General features: G+C 37.8%; 1 protein-coding gene and 1 long non-coding RNA gene across 9 annotated transcripts in view; one reads left to right on the top strand and one right to left on the bottom strand.

Moving 5' to 3' along the window:
- The window catches only part of LOC118798592, a 41,509-nt gene that overhangs the window by 22,371 nt on the left and 3,086 nt on the right, over positions 1-16,052 (top strand). The window lies entirely within an intron of this gene.
- The window catches only part of map3k15 (mitogen-activated protein kinase kinase kinase 15), a 45,543-nt gene continuing 38,137 nt past the window's right edge, over positions 8,647-16,052 (bottom strand). For 5 of the 8 annotated variants that reach the window (XM_036557983.1, XM_036557985.1, XM_036557987.1 and 2 more), the window contains 5 exons: positions 15,718-15,949; positions 14,336-14,451; positions 13,376-13,485; positions 12,631-12,707; positions 8,647-9,026 (listed from right to left, as the gene is read on the bottom strand). In XM_036557983.1, the coding sequence (XP_036413876.1) occupies positions 8,930-9,026; positions 12,631-12,707; positions 13,376-13,485; positions 14,336-14,451; positions 15,718-15,949 (632 nt within the window). In that variant the 3' untranslated portion in view covers positions 8,647-8,929. Of the gene's footprint in view, positions 9,027-12,626; positions 12,708-13,375; positions 13,486-14,335; positions 14,452-15,717; positions 15,950-16,052 lie in introns of those variants that run through there. The other 3 variants (XM_036557984.1, XM_036557986.1, XM_036557990.1) reach the window with 2 other exon arrangements.

The following is a 16,052-nucleotide window of genomic DNA, read 5'->3' as shown; positions in this document are numbered from 1 at the left end:
AGGTGTTTTTTTAGCATTACACAACTTTACCAGTCTTTTGTTGCCCCTGTCCCAACTTTTTTGGAATGTGTTGTTGGCTTAAATTTCAAAATGGGCATATATTTTTTGAAAAACAGTACAATCTCTCAGTTTCAACATTTCCTAAGTTGTCTTTGTACATTTTTCAATTAAATATGGGTTTAAGTGATTTTTTGCACATCATTGCATTCTATTTTTATTTACATTTTGCACAGCATTCCAACTTTTTTGGAAATGGGGCTGTTAATAATAGATGTTTCTCTATTGTGGACCATACTATAAAACCCATTTCACTCCACATAACACATCATTGTGGAATAATATTGTTTATTAGATGTCAATGCATTTCCATGTAATAATTTCAGTTAGAAGAACCAAAACCACTCGTAACTCATGTTTACATGACCATTTTCCAAGCTCTCTTACAATTAAAAAGGTTGTTTTTGTTACTGTGCTCTTAAGAGTGATTTATAATTAAATGACCACTGTACCAACTGTACATTCAGAAAGCAGTTCAGGCTAAAACACTCCTTATAAAGTCACTGTAAAGGGGTGCAGATAAACTGCTGTACGCTGAATAAGTGGCAACGTGTGAATGTGAAGGTTTTCAGAACATCACCTCCACAATTAATTTGTTTTTACAGTGTTTACAAACTACATCTAAAATATTAATGCCAGCAAAGCCAAAGAAATGTGGTTTTCCATTACATGGACCCTTCATTGAATTAAACAGTTGTATGTTTTTACTAATTTTTGCACTTTTTTGCACAGTTATGACCAATTATGCTTTATATACTTAGACATGTCTCATTTTGTGTCCTGTGTGACAACACATTGATTACATCAGTTTTATTGTGTGACATGTAACCTGACATAATGTGTACACTGGTATCTTGAAACAATGCCATATCAAGATAAGCACTGTAGTGTAAAGGAAATATTATTATGTTTGTACATGTAGCACGAGCACGTGTCCTTATCAGAGTTAACGACGTCAATAAACTAGAAGCTCGTCACAAAATAAACAAATATATTATTATTGAACTGCTGTAGTGACCTTTTTCAGAGGGTGTCCTAAAAGAACTAACATTGAATTAAAAATCTGTACAGTGTGACTTTTTACACATATACAAAAAAGGTATTAACCTCTGTCTGCAGGCCCACTTGTGGCCATTCCACCAATGAATATTTTTATGGTAATCTAAATTTTATCGTTTTTTTGTTTTTTTTTAGCAATTACCAGATTTATTCATGAGCAGTGAGTATGTGATACCATGGAAACAAGTAAAAACATATAACCTCCAACCCCAACCAAAACAAGGTCATCCTTTTCACAATTTACTAAAACAGGGCTTTGCTGATCCTATTTATTGCACTTCACTAGGTTTCCATGTACACCACCTACCATCTGGATTTCCATTTAAACAGTGCTGACCTTTTAAGACAATAGATGCTCTATGAATGGTCTCCAAATTTTCATAAACAACAGGTTGTTCCCCGAGTACTGCAACTAATCGATCATGAGGAAGTATCCTAAATATTTTCCTATCTCACTGAGTAGCAGAAGGTGGCGTCTCTCTTAGCCAATTATTAAGAATATATTTCCTAGCTAACAGTTCATTGAGCAGTTTATGATGTAGATAGGACAGCGAAACCGTTTTGGAGGGCAGGCCAAATAAAAACAAGCCTGGATCTCTTTATTTTTAAAGTGTTAAGAATTCTGCCAATTACCTGAGTTACACATTTCCAAAATCTTGAAATGAGTTCACATTTCCGGAAGTACGTCCACCAAGCTCGTAGGGGACTTTATACAGAAAGGTGAAGTATTATGATCAGTTTTATTCAGTATCACTGGTGTTATATGTAATCTGTATAACATCTTGGATTGTGTTTCCTTTAATCAGTTGCAGAGAAAAGTACTTTTCACAGACTATATATATGTTACCTATAGTCCCTCTCCCATTTACCGATCACACTATCCCAGCTTTGACGTTGAACCAGGAGAAAGTATAAATGAATGAAATTTGGATAGAAAATGAGCTGCATTCTTTGTGTTAATGAAAAAATGTTCCACCTCACAGTGTGAGGGGTGCCCACTGATGACTAATTTTGCAGTAATGTAGTGACGAATTGCAAAAAACCATAGTGATCTTGCTTTGAACAACATTAGAGTGTTGTCTTGAAAAAGGTCCCCTATCACACGTATTCCCTTAGAATGCCACTCACTAAACTCTACTCACGTAGAGCTTACACCAGTGAAAACACTGGATTCCCACTATGGGAGTCAGCAACTTGAAGCCCCATTTCTCTTAGGAAATCTTCTAATCTGACGCCACACTTCAATAGAACTGTACAGTTTAGGGTTCTCTCTAATAATTGGATTAGTATTCTTGTTGTCACGCATGAGAGAACAGGCCCAGGAGTCCACCGAGATCCGCAGGAATCCATAGGAATAATTTTAGTTTTAGGATTTTCTCTTTAAGTTCTAGTTGCTTCTTAATGGCATCTTTTTTTGAGCAGACGTGTATGTTATAATTGCGCCCCTCAAATAAGCTTTTGCTGACTTCCATAACACAGATGAACTAATTTCAGGGGTCTTATTTATAGAAATCAAAATTCTCCTCTGTTCAGTGAGGTATTGGACAAACTGGGGATTGCACAGTAATGATGGATTTAATCACCAGTGTCTACTGTAGGGTGGACAGACAGTTACACTAATGGGTGAGTGATCAGATAACGTCCTGATATCTATGCAGCGTAGTTTACTTATATCAAAAAGATTTCTAGATGGGACATGGGACTGTAGAAACATCTGCCAGCAATTTGGGAAAGAAAGAGGGTTCAAGTATGTAGGAGTGTAGACACATCTGATCACTATATGTTCCCCATATAAGAAGCTGGAAAGCAACGTCCTTCGTCGTCTTTGACTACTTTAAAGTGAAAGGAAGGTTTCTATGGAAAAGAATGGCTACTCCTCTGCTGCTTGTGTTATTTGTAGATTAGCATGTTCTATATCATTCAAATGGGTTTCCTGAAGGATTGTGATTTGACATTTTTCGTTTTTAAAGAAGGATAAAATTTTTGTCATTTCATAGGATGATTAATGCCCTAAACATTAAGACTATCTTAACATCACAACCAATTATAAAGTAGAGTAAATGGTATGTATGCAGTATTTGACAGTTCCTGTCATACATGGAAAAGCAAAACACTGAGGATGCCCAGTATAGTGAACAAACATAAATCAAACCCCAGAAAGAACACATGTAGCCCCTGTAAAAACATGTAGCCCCAACCTCCCCATCCCTTATTCCTTTGCTTAAACTTCAGAAGTCAGTGAAATGTAGTACATGAAAACAAACAAAACGTTTCAGATAAACTCCCACACTAAAAGCCACCGTTGAAACAACAATAGTACTAATAACAGAGAATAAAAAAAAACTTAAATCCTCCCACCCCACCAAACATAATGACGGGTTATCAGCTCTGTTACGTTACCCTTAAGGCTTCACCAGCAGCAAAGGAAACCTTTGCAAAGATAATCATTAGCAATCTCCTTCAAAAGCTTAACCACTACGGTGCAACATTCCTGCATGACACACATGGCTGCCACCTACTGCAGAAAGAGATGGCTATAAACTTGCTAAGATACACAGCTTGTCTGCGTGTTTAGTCAACAGTCCCAGAGTGGAAAATTGTGGAAGTTCTGAGTTTATTTGGGTGCTGAGAGGTTATGCAGTTCAGTGTAAGTGACTTTTTTCCATTCTAGATGCAGATTCCTCATGCATTCCAGTGCTTTGTATATCATTATCTCAGATTCCAGTCAAAAACCTTACCAAGACCAAAGGCTCACACATAATAATTTAAAAGGCACAGGAGCACACGTTCCAAATGTTCACAAAACAGATACTATAGTTCATACACAGGAGACAAGATGTACCAAAACACACACAACATGGCAAAAACACAAGAAAATACACATACATGGTTCAGGTACCGGCACTTCAGGTGCTTTGGTCTTATAAGTCTGTCGTTTGACTGTTCAGTTCAGACTTGGGCAGTTTTAATGAGTCAGCAGACATGAAGTAGGGTCAAAGAATGTGAGAGAGCATTTAAGGGCCCATTTCATGGAAAAACAGATTTTCCTCACTTTTTTGAAATTGAAGAGTTTGATGTAGTATATATGACATGCCCTTCACTGCCCAGTCCATACAGCCCATGTATGGAAACCAAGCTGCTTAGCCTACCAAAGTTTAGCCCCGCCCACTCACACTGTAAAAGGTTGTAAGGAGTGTTTCAGCTCAGAGTACTTTCTGAACAAGGCCCAACACAGGTCAGCCAATCAGAATAGAGCTCATTTACATATATCAGTCTTAGGCTACGTTCATATTACAAGCGTCGTTGCTCAAATCAGATCTCTCTGACACGATGGTTCACACTCGTTTAGGTAAGTGATTCAAATCTGTCATTAATGTGTCCTGAAATGACCCTCATGCGCTCATCCTACTCAGTAACGTCACGTGAATGAATCACGTTCATCATCAGCAAACAGACTAACGGTCAGAACGAGCTTCACTGTGAACATAATTAACTCTGATCAGCTCTAAGCTTCATTATTAGAGCGAGACGAAGGTGAAAAAGGTGAGATGAGCTGCTTTTCCACCGTTTACAGGCTTTAACTTGATTGCCGCTGCTGCCATGGTAACGCTGAATGATGGCGCACGTGCAGTGGAAAAAAAGCACATGAATTCTGATCTGAGCGTCACATTAAGGTCGCATGACCACGAATCGGATACATATCAGATCTAGGACCACATATCAAAGTGTCTCAGGTCGGATTTGAAAAGATCAGATTTGTGTGTCCACACAGCCCTGAAAACATCAGATCTGAGTCACATTAGGGCAAAAAATCAGATTTGTGCCACTTCAACCTGGTTATGTGAACGTAGCTTTAAAGGCACAGCAAGAAAAACAGCCTAGGAATTAAAGTGATTTGGAAATGGTCATGTAAAAATAAATGATGTTGTTTTTGGTATTTTAAACCTCACAAATATCGTAAGTTAACATCAGAGACAAAACACAGGCAAGAAAAACGTAGGAAACAGGCCCTTCAAAGCCTTATGTTCGCAGCCCCACCGGTTGTTTTTAAGATACTGCAACATCTATTTTCAGTTTATATCATGCATGTAGAAACATCTTTTGATGCAACATCACATCCCCTCCTATCGGCTGCACTTATCAGTGCTGCCGATTCCACTGTGAAGAGGCAGTAAACAATGGTTTAAGAGACATCGCAGCTGAGAATCTGATATGATGAAACTATGCTCACAAGTATCATGTTATCATACTGGCAGTGCATCGTGGATGAATGCCTGTAATGTCTGATTATTAGCAGCTCCACTGCCTCGCGTTCGTTTTGTACAAATATGTAGTGCATGGAAAAAAGCATTTATCTTATTATGAAAGGTGTCAACAGTTCAACCCAACGTTTCCATGCCCAAAGCCGTGGAACATTGAGCCCCTTTCAATATATCAAACCATAATTTTCAGGTTTCCTGTAAAGTGTCCAGTGTAACTCCTGACTCAGTGGAAAATCACATCTTACAGGAATCTTTACACAGCAGTTACAACGTTCAAATCAAGTATACTCGAAATACACTACTAGTACCAAAATTATTCCACACAGAACGGCTGTTTATAGAGTGAGGCTACTCAGCCCTGGTCCAAGAGGCTTGCTGGATTTTTGTCCAGACGTTCCTACGGGAGCCCAAAAAGGCTGTGGATTTGCATACGTTATTTACTGTTTTCCTGTGGTAATCATATGCCATTATCACAACATAAACAATTTTATTGAGAAAACAGGGTTTATCTGTTTTGCTTTCTCAAGATGACAATTCATTTTGAGATCTCACAAAAACAAAATAGGTTTTCCTTTTTATTACTGTTGTTGTCATTAGAAAATAGCAGTTAGAAAATAGTGTGTTTAATAATCCTGCAGAAAACTGGACTTTGTCAGTAATGCGTTTCAGCGCGTTTACATGCTTTTGAGTAATCAGATAATGGGAAAACGTCATGTGATCTAAATGTAACGTAATGCCTGAATGTCATGCTGCTTTTTTTTTAAACATTGAGTCATTTACTAGAAAATTTGAATATACATCATCTAGAAGATTTCGTCGAGCATGCAGTTGATTTCAGCTTCGCTCCAAAAGTGTTTTGTTGCCATCTTGCAGGTGCTGTGTTCAATGGTGGTTAAATTTGATACATGATAACGGTCTTAATCCCATCTAAGAAATCAGTGTGTGCTGTTTACATGACCATTTGAATAATCAGACAACTGCCGAAATCTGATAATTATCATATTATTGGTGTGCATGTGAACGCTCTCAGTGACTGTGTTTACATGCACCCAATAATCTAATCATCATTGGATTTCTGCTGATTATTCAAATGGTCAAACAGCATACTCTGATTTCTTAGATCAGAGTAAGGTCTAAAAATCCGATTAAGAAATCTGACAAAGAGAGCTGGATTTTAGCTCAGTAATCAGATTTCTCATTGCATGTAAACTCTTACTCTGATTTCTTTCGGATTTCTCAGTCTGAACATGTGCGAAAACAGACCGCCACACTTTTGAAGTGACGCTGAAACCAAACACATGCTTGATGAAATGAAGGGATTTAAATACTCTATTTTCTACATGATGTTCATATTTTCAGCTAAAGTGATTCAATGTTTTAAAAAAAGCAGAGGCATGAAGTTTGAGTTTGACGTTACGTTGATGTCACGTTTTCTTCTGTGAGTTTACTGGCTCATTACAAAGCAGAAATCCGATTATTGCCTGACTCATGTAGACCTAGAGTTTCCCTATTATCTGTTTACTCAAGTATATATAAATGCATTGACCAGATTACTGACAAAATCTGATTTTCTGCAGTTATTGGATTATTAAGTGCATGTAAATGCTCAAACAAATATAGTCTCATTTATCTTTTAAGCATAATATCTTTCAGCCCTGACACTGATTTTAACAGCACTTCTACACCATTTACGTACAGCATTTCGTCCTCATAGATATTCAAGTGCATACTGAACAAACACTCCATTAGAGGAGAAAAAATCCTCTTTGTGTCTTTGTGGGCCTTTTAGCTGCTGGTTACTATTGTTTAGCTTCCGTTTCAGTAGCCTGTTTATATGTCAGAGGGCTTTAATCTGAGGGACTGTAATGGACAGTAGCGCTGGCAGCTGAGCCTTGTGCTTGCTGTGAGGACACTTCACAGCGTGGCAGCTTTCTGTGAAATAAGGTTTCAAGTGTCTCGTCTCAGGAAGGCGTAAGTGAATTATGGTATGATCTCACAAAAAATCTCCAAAACATTACTCCATTATTTTTGGAAAAAAACTGTTCTGTTGTGATAATGACAAACATCTAGAGAAAACAAATAATAATTAACTAATTATCACAGAAAAACAAAGTAAATAATATATATGAACCCACAGCCTTATAGGGCTTCTATACATTCCTTCTAAAAATCACAAAGCATTTCGCATAAAACAATTTTCACTATGGACACAAATATAAACATTCTAGCTATAATTCTGAATATAAATGTGAATTAAATTTAAATATGTAAATCTGAATGTATAAATGTAACTCCTGAGAATATAATACAATCCTGATATAAACCTCTGTAAAGTGCCCATTTTAGTGTCTTTCCAATCTAATATGGAACAATGTGTGCTCTATCAAACAATAATAAAAGCTGCTAAAATATTTGAATGATTAATTTTATAATAAATTTAATTACAGTGTTTAGTAACTCCCTATAGACATGTTTTGATTTATTTGATTTACATAAGTCAGAGCACATGAAACATGGCTAGTACGAACTGATTGCAACCAGACCGCTATGGCAACAGTTGGTGTGTAAGATTTCTGAGACACTTTGCTTTGGGCCCCAAGCTTTTCAAACATTATTATCTTCTATTTGAGGTGAAATATATGCAAACAATCCGCAATGAATACGCTATTATTAATATGTTAATAATATAGCTGTATATTGTCTTGAGTGCATGGACCCCTAAACAGATAAATTCCAATTTACATTTCTTTAAATCAGGATTAAGTTTTTTTTTTGGTAAGATTTATTTATTTTGTGGTGTATATTCAGAATTATACCTAAATATATCCATATATATTAACATTTAAGTGTAGTTGTGCGCTTGCCCAGAAATACCACAGAATTTAAAGTCTTTGCAGACGTCTGTTAAATACTGCAAGAACAGGAACAGCGTCAGTAGCTCTGATCAGTTCAAGTCACTGTTTTTCTGAAAAAGCTCTGATCACTCTGACAAGAGTGTCACTGAGTCACTCTCGTCTTCTGTCTTCCAGGAAGATAAAGTCAAATCAGGATGCGTTTTTCAGCCTTTGACAATGACTTTCTTCCAGGTGTGGTTAAAGGCACTTTGAGGGCTCCTATTAGAGTCAGAACAGGTGTGAGAATCAGAGGAATAGCTGCTGCAAAAGCATGACAGCGGATCACCCTGCAGAAAGTACATGCTCAATGAACTGGCTCGTTCTCTGTGACTAAAAACGAAAACAGGTTAGAAGACAAAGAAAGACACAGTTACTCAGAGTGGAACTGATGTGTGAAAGCTTGAAAGGTCTATAAAGCTTGCAAGTCAATGGAAAGTTCAGAGAGAGAAACAAGGAAGCTCTCCATGCAAATTCGAGGTGTCGAGGCAAATAATAAAAATAAAAAGACAGAACCGACCATTTTTACGCACGAACCAGTCGAGTGAGTCTGTTAATTGCTCTGAGAGATTTAAAAAAAAAGGACAAGTGTTGCTCTGATTGGTGCACAAACATCACGTAGATTCAGTGTCCATTAGAAGGAGAATTCTGAGGCTCTGCTCATCCCTCGGAGTTCAGCTCATTGCTCCTTATTCTCCTCTCCTCTCTGCTGCGATGCCTCTGGATGGCTCTCCATATACGGCACAGCACCCCGCCGCTGTAAAACACACAACACTGTAAAACACTGGGTCAGTGGCAAACTGTTTGCTCTAATCTCTGCACACACAATCAAAATTTACATTAAAGGGCTGCACGTGATCTGACACCTGAACTAAAAAGCTACTTTTTGGCTTGTAGCTGCTGCAGAACAAATTCTTCCACAATAAATATGTCACTGAAGAGGCAGCGTGCCAGTCCACCTGCTGTCAGCTCTCAAAATATTTTATCGCAGACTCTACACTGTAGTTTTATCCGATTTCATACTGTTTCCATGAGTCAGATGTATTTAACCCGTTTGGAATTTCAAACAGTTCTCCCTTTAGCACACTTTATCTTCTGAACTTTTTGCTGATGTATTTTTGGCACTGTGGCGAGCCTCGACCTGTCCTTGGGTATGAAGGACAAGGCCTCTCCTGGATGCTCTTTCTGTACCCAAGCATGATTACATCACCTGTTTTAGATGTTTTCTGAACATTTCACAACACACTTGGGTCGTTCTCCATTTGGAGGGGAAAACGTGTCACAAAAGCTGCAGGGTTTAAAAAGATGCTTAAAATATTAGGCACAGCCCTGAAAGTCAGTATGTACATTTACAAAGTCGACCTAAGATTAAATAATCCTTTCCTTTATGATTTCACTGATTTTTCTTTTATCCTGTTTCATAGTCGCTCTGCAAACGTAAACACAAAAACACAAAACACAATTTTCAACATTTGAGAAGCCATTTTTAATATAAAACAATATTTTTAAAAGGTTTAACTTAGGAACTTGTATAAAAGAGATTATGAGCCTTGTAACGTTATACTACATTAAAAAAATATGTATTTTATTTTAAAAATTCATTTGTCACAGAGATTGTGGTCACTGGTGTTATCAGGACTCTTATGTTACATTTTAACACAGTATTTTTAGCTCTATTGAACTGCTTCTTTGGGTTGAGGCTCATCAGAGGACACTTGCTCACTATATTTCATTAATTTATTCATAATTTTGTTCATCAGGCAGCTCATAACTTCTATGTGTCACCGGTGTTCTGTGCTTTAATGGCTGGGTAATTTAAATTTTGTCAAAATAATGCCATATTATCATTTTTATTACTGATTTTAAATAGTTGCACAAGGTCACCTGACTGACAATGTGTCAGCCAATTTACAGAATCCTCAGTTTTAACCAGAATGTCACTGGAGTCACAGTCACTGGTGTTACACCACATTCATCAACACCAGTGACTGTAAAATATGTTTGGAATTAATCTCTCCTTTCTGCATATATGATAATAGGAGATGTTAATGGACATTTTAGGATTATTTAGTTTTGGGATGAAAGAAATTTTTTAAGAAATGTATCCACCTGAATTCCCACTCCAAATGGAGAATGACCCACCTAGGCCCAATCCCATCTTGCACCTTGGAGGTGTATCTGTGTCTGGCATGGGTAACTAGCACCATTAACACTGAACAATATATACATATTTTAGACCAACATATGCTGCCATCTAGACAACGTCTTTTCCAGGGACGTCCCTGTTTATTCCAGCATGATAACCGCAAGTCACATTCTGCAAAAAGCTGGTTTGTATTATAATAATTATAAAATGGCTCTGGTTCTCAAATCTAATATGCTGAAGTGAATTCTGTACAAATGCACCAAGTACATTGTGTATTAATGTGCCACTTTATTAAAAACATGCTGTTCATGGAAACATCTTTGACAGTTACACAATTTGCCAGCCACAGCTTACTGTTAACAACTTGTTTATTATTACTGATTATTATTAACAATAAAGTAAATTATTTATTGAACACCATTGTATTTAACCTATTGTATACTTTATCATTTTATAAAAGCAATGTCATTTGAACTATAAATTATATTGTACACCAACTTAAACATGAATGTATAAAATATACTGTAAAGTTGTTAACTGTATAATACAATTGCTGCTATTGTTCCTTAAGCAAAGCACACCTGCTAAGGAGACTGTGCCTGCAGCTGCCTACTTTGAAAAGCTTCATGACAGCATAAATGCGGTTTTTCATTAATGAAGCCACAAAACCAAGCCAGCTCGACATCACACTATTTCACAGCGCACAACCATCTATCAGCATGATTAATCACCCACTACAACTGCGATTTTGACAGTAGAGTGAAATAGTTCAGCAATACTGTCACTTCATAATCATCATGAATCAAAGCTGTTTTGTTATTATTTAACCACGCATGCATACTTAATGCATAAAGTGTGCAAAATAATTATTAATCAGAATGTAACTTTTAACAGGAGTTTTCTTTAAAGCTAACATGAAGCTTCCTTGAGGAAAATGTTTCCATTATGGAAAAAACACTGTACTTTGAAAGTAGCACAGTTGTTGTCATCACCACAGAGCATTTGGGCTCATTGTTCAGAAAGCAGACTACTATGCGGCCTTTAGAGAAATGCAGGAGAATAGCAGCACCATCTACTGGAGAAAAACTGGTAGCTTTAAGAAGATAATTGTACAGCAGCCTAAATAGCTGACATTGCAGGGCGTTGACTGTGGAAAAAAAAAAAACATTCAATGAGGAAATCATTTTAAAGGTCTTGCATTCCACATGTCTTTTAAACCCTACTTACTGCTGAAGAAACTGTTTTTTTACACTGTTATGACCTTTCACTATCACTATGATTTATGTGAGGCTATGTGCAACACTATTCATTGACAATTATTATAAACTGTTTGCAGAATTTAATTTAATGATGAATGTAACTGAATCAACAAAATGACAGCGACTTAACTAATAGTAAGATAATATATATAATTTTATCATAATAATAAAATCTGTTTTTTTTATAGAACCTACAGCATTTAAGAACTACAACATTAAAGACTAGTGCTGGGCAATTTAACAGTATTTATCATTATTATGATAAATTACAACACAAGACACAATATGCTTTTCTAAACATATTGTAGATATCGTCAGTACTTAAAAACTACTTCCCAAAGAGAGCATAATTAAACCTGTTTATCTGGATTTAGTGCAGCCCTGTGTGTAAAACGTTGAATACAAATAACTGCATTTTTTGTTTTTTTGATAGTATTTAAAAAATATTTTACTTTGTATGTTGTTACTTGTCAGATGTCAGAAAAATATTGTGAGATCTCGTATCTTAAAAAAATAACTTCACTGAATATCATGAGATGACATTCTGCCATATCGCCCACCGTTATTAATGACATTAAGTGACCAAAAAAAATTTACATTTACATTCTGTTTATATTCCGTATCCAATTTCAGTCTGCGCTTCTTTTTTCTGACATTGCCATTCGACGTGAACAACATTACAAATACACATAAAAAAATATAAAGAAATATTCTTTCTTTTGGCAAAACCTTACTTCACCTAAAATAACTTTTAATCAAATTTAAATCATGATAAAATATCTCCTCTTCTACTTACAAACAGAAACTAAGTATTTAAAATTTCTACAGAAATTTTTCCACAGAATTATTTTAAGAAACATTTTTCTAAAACGCAAGAAAAGACGTTTCAAGGCATATATGCCAGAGGTGACCTAGGAGGGTTAAACCTGTTCACGGAAACTGAACCGAGTCCTTACCGCAGCCTCATGTGTCGCAGGTCCTCCTTAGTGACATCATTCAGAACGTCATCCAGTGTATATTCCTCCATTACGAACTAGGAAAAAAACGCATTGTAATATTTCTACATTATAAACAGACAACAAATATGTTACAACGTATTATACACTATTTGACCAAAACTTTGTGGACACCTGCTCATCTAATATTTCTTCCAAAATCATGAGTATTAAAAAAGAGTTTTCCCCCCTTTACTGCAGTAACAGCTTCTACTTCTTTTGGAAAGCTTTACACTAGATGTTAGAACAGTCATGAAAATTTAATTGCATTCAGCCACAAAGGCATTAGAGAGGTGAGGAACTGATGCTGGATGATTACTTCTGAATCACAAACGTCACTTTAACTCATCCCAGAGGTTTTGGATGGAGCTCAGAGAACTCAGTTCCACTGCTCCACAGCCCAATGATGGGGGGCTTCATACCCCTCTAGCCTACGCTTTGCATTAGGCATGATGACTTTAGGTTCATGTGTGGCTGCTCCAGAGTGTCTCATTCTATTAGTCAAAGCTTTTCTGTAGAGATTATTCAAGCTGTGTGTTTATCTGAACTCCTGTGTCAGCAGTGGGTGCACTTTAATGCAGCTGAATTCACTAATAAGAAAGGGGTGTCCACAATTCTTTGGACATATCTTGTATATCACAAAAAAAGATAATTATAATAATTTAAAAGATCTCTGTGTATTCTGAAACAGAAAAACAGTACTCACCTTGTCTATGGTCACTGAATCTGCACCCTGCTCCTTCAGCCAGTCTGTCAGCTCTTTGTCTGGTTCCGGCTCTGATGGGATGCGGAATATGGAGGGAGAAGGTGTTTCTACTGAAGAGAGTAACAGCACAGTTCATTATCAATGGCTATGTTGACATGCAAAGATTTTTGCCAATCCGATTGAATACAATCCGATTACAGATTCAGACTGAGGTGTTTGTATGCACACTCTATTCAACAATTTGATGGAAAATCTTCGTTTACATGCTCACTACAAGTAATCCGATGCAAAATGACACGCACGCGTGGAGTAGCGCTTAGAGTAAACGTTACCATGACAGCGAACATCACGTGGGGTCCAGTCCGCGTGAGATGAGTTTCCAGTTGGCGCGCTGGAGTTTTAATTGCTTTAAAATGATGTCAGACTCAGGAAAACATGCTTCACATGTACTTATAAAGGAAGCGGCGAGAGGAAGACGTCGTGTTCTGAGACACATAAGCTGGAAGTTCGTTAAAGATCAGAGCATAAACTTCATCTCCTCTGCAGACCAGTTTCTGCTCCGCCAACGGTATAAACTTTCGCCATGACGCGATGCACATGCGCAGAACATACTTACACATTCTGATTGGAATGAAATCGGATTCAGGCGTTTACACAGATATTATTCTTCTATTTCACAGATTATTTAGAGGTTTACCCACCTCGTTCAAATGGATAGAAATTGTATTCCGAATGGCCTCAATGGGACTTGACTATTCCGATTGAGGTGTTTACATGGACGCATTCTATTCCGATTGAGCTATTAGTCGGATTATTAACGGATTATCAGGCTGCATGTAAACGTGGCTAATGACAGGATACCAGATATTCAAAGTGTGACACAAAGGTCTGTGGGCGAAGCTTTAGATGGTGCGGCTGTTGTTTGTATGTGCATATAACTGTTCATGTATAGTTAGTTACCTGTGGCAGTCTGGTTTCGTAGTCTGAAGAGCTCCAGGTCGTGCACCCTCTGTTGAATAGTCTGCCTCAGTATCTGCTGGTACTCTTTCTCCTTCTGCACCAGTTCCTCTAGCAGTCTGCATGGGGTAACACAAAATGGTGATTGAAAAGAGTCCAAAACTTACCCAAACACGCACTCAGACTCATTGGCCATTTTATTTGAAACATCTGTACACCTGCTCAACAGTGTAATTGTCCAATCAATCTTATGGCAGCAGCACAATGCATAAGTTTGACAGGACAGCTACAGTAACTTGAATACCCACTTTTTACAACAGGGGTGATCAGAACATTGAGGTGGATAAACCTGCTGCCATGGAAATGCACTGGCAGCTGCTCTGACTTTTTCAATAGAAAAAATGCTGTTTGGGCAGAGTCTCACTGAGCTGAAGTTGTTGGTGTTTTGCTTCATGTTCAGAGTTAAAACCAGGGCGATGATTAGAGCTGTAAGTAAAAGCGTTTTGAATTTTTAGCTTGGCTTAATTAAAAGTCATGTTTTTAGTCTTTTTTTGTGCTTTCTACGTGTTTTCTGATGGTTTTCCCAACACTTACACCTGCTCAGGGGGAGGTGTAAATATTTAGTAACTACTAAGCTCAACGTTAGAACTAATTTGTGTGATGCAACCAGTTTTGATTTAGTAATGCATAAACCTGAACTTAGTAAACACATGTTACAATTGGTGCAACCAGCCACTGGACAGTTAAAGATTGTAAAAATGCTGCCTGGTCTGATGAATCTCTGATTTCTGATGCAGTATGCAGGCAGGGTCAGAATTAGGTATAAACAGCAAGAATCCATGAACCCAAGCTGTGTTGAGTGAACAGTTCAAGCAGGTGGTGGTGTGTAATGGTGTGAGGAATGTTTTCTTGGAACACACTGAGCCCCCTAATACCAAGTGGGCACTGTCTAAATGCCATAGCCTGAGTGTTAATGCTGACCATGTGCATCCCTTTATGGCCACAGTGTACCCATCTCCTTCCCCAGTCACCAGATCTGAATCCAAGCACACCTTTAGGATGTGGCTGAACAGCAGGTTCGTAGCACGACACACACAAATCTGCTGCAATAACATGATCAGTCATGTCTACATGGAACGAAATCTTTAAGGAATGCTGTCAGCAATTTGCTGAATCCATGCCACAAAGAACTATGGCTGTCCTGGGAGCAAAGTGGGGTTCCTACCCAGTATTAAAATGTTCATATAAACAGACCACGTGTTAGAGGAAGGCACTATATAAATATTATCATTATTATTATTGTTATTAGTATGGTTGTTGTTGTTATTGAAACAGACATGAAGTACAACACAGCATGCATGTCAGTTAAGGGGGTGTGTGCATACCTGCTTGTCTCCTGTTTGAGGCGGGTGAGCTGGACTCCAAGTGGGTGCTGTGTGCGCTGGGAATCGTGGGAGATGACTGAGCTGAGGGTACTGACCCCTGAAGTGAGCCCTGTATCCTCAGGAGCAACGGGCTCCGCAGCCCCAAACTCGCCGTCCTCCTCCACGTCCACCTCATCTGCATCCTTCTCTGCCCCCTCGCTCTCAGATGCCGGGCCAAAATGAGTCTGCAGCTCTGACCCAGGCATGGACAGTGTGTGGGGGAATTAGAGCAAAGGTTCATTTACTCACAGCCAAGTACAGAGTCTTATTACAGTAACAGGCCTACTGACCCAGAC

Source organism: Colossoma macropomum, unplaced genomic scaffold (assembly GCF_904425465.1).
Source record: "Colossoma macropomum unplaced genomic scaffold, Colossoma_macropomum, whole genome shotgun sequence".
In the NCBI taxonomy this organism is placed as follows: Eukaryota; Metazoa; Chordata; class Actinopteri; order Characiformes; family Serrasalmidae; genus Colossoma; species Colossoma macropomum.
Note: the sequence above shows the minus strand (reverse complement) of the source record. Positions and strands in the feature narration are given on the sequence as shown.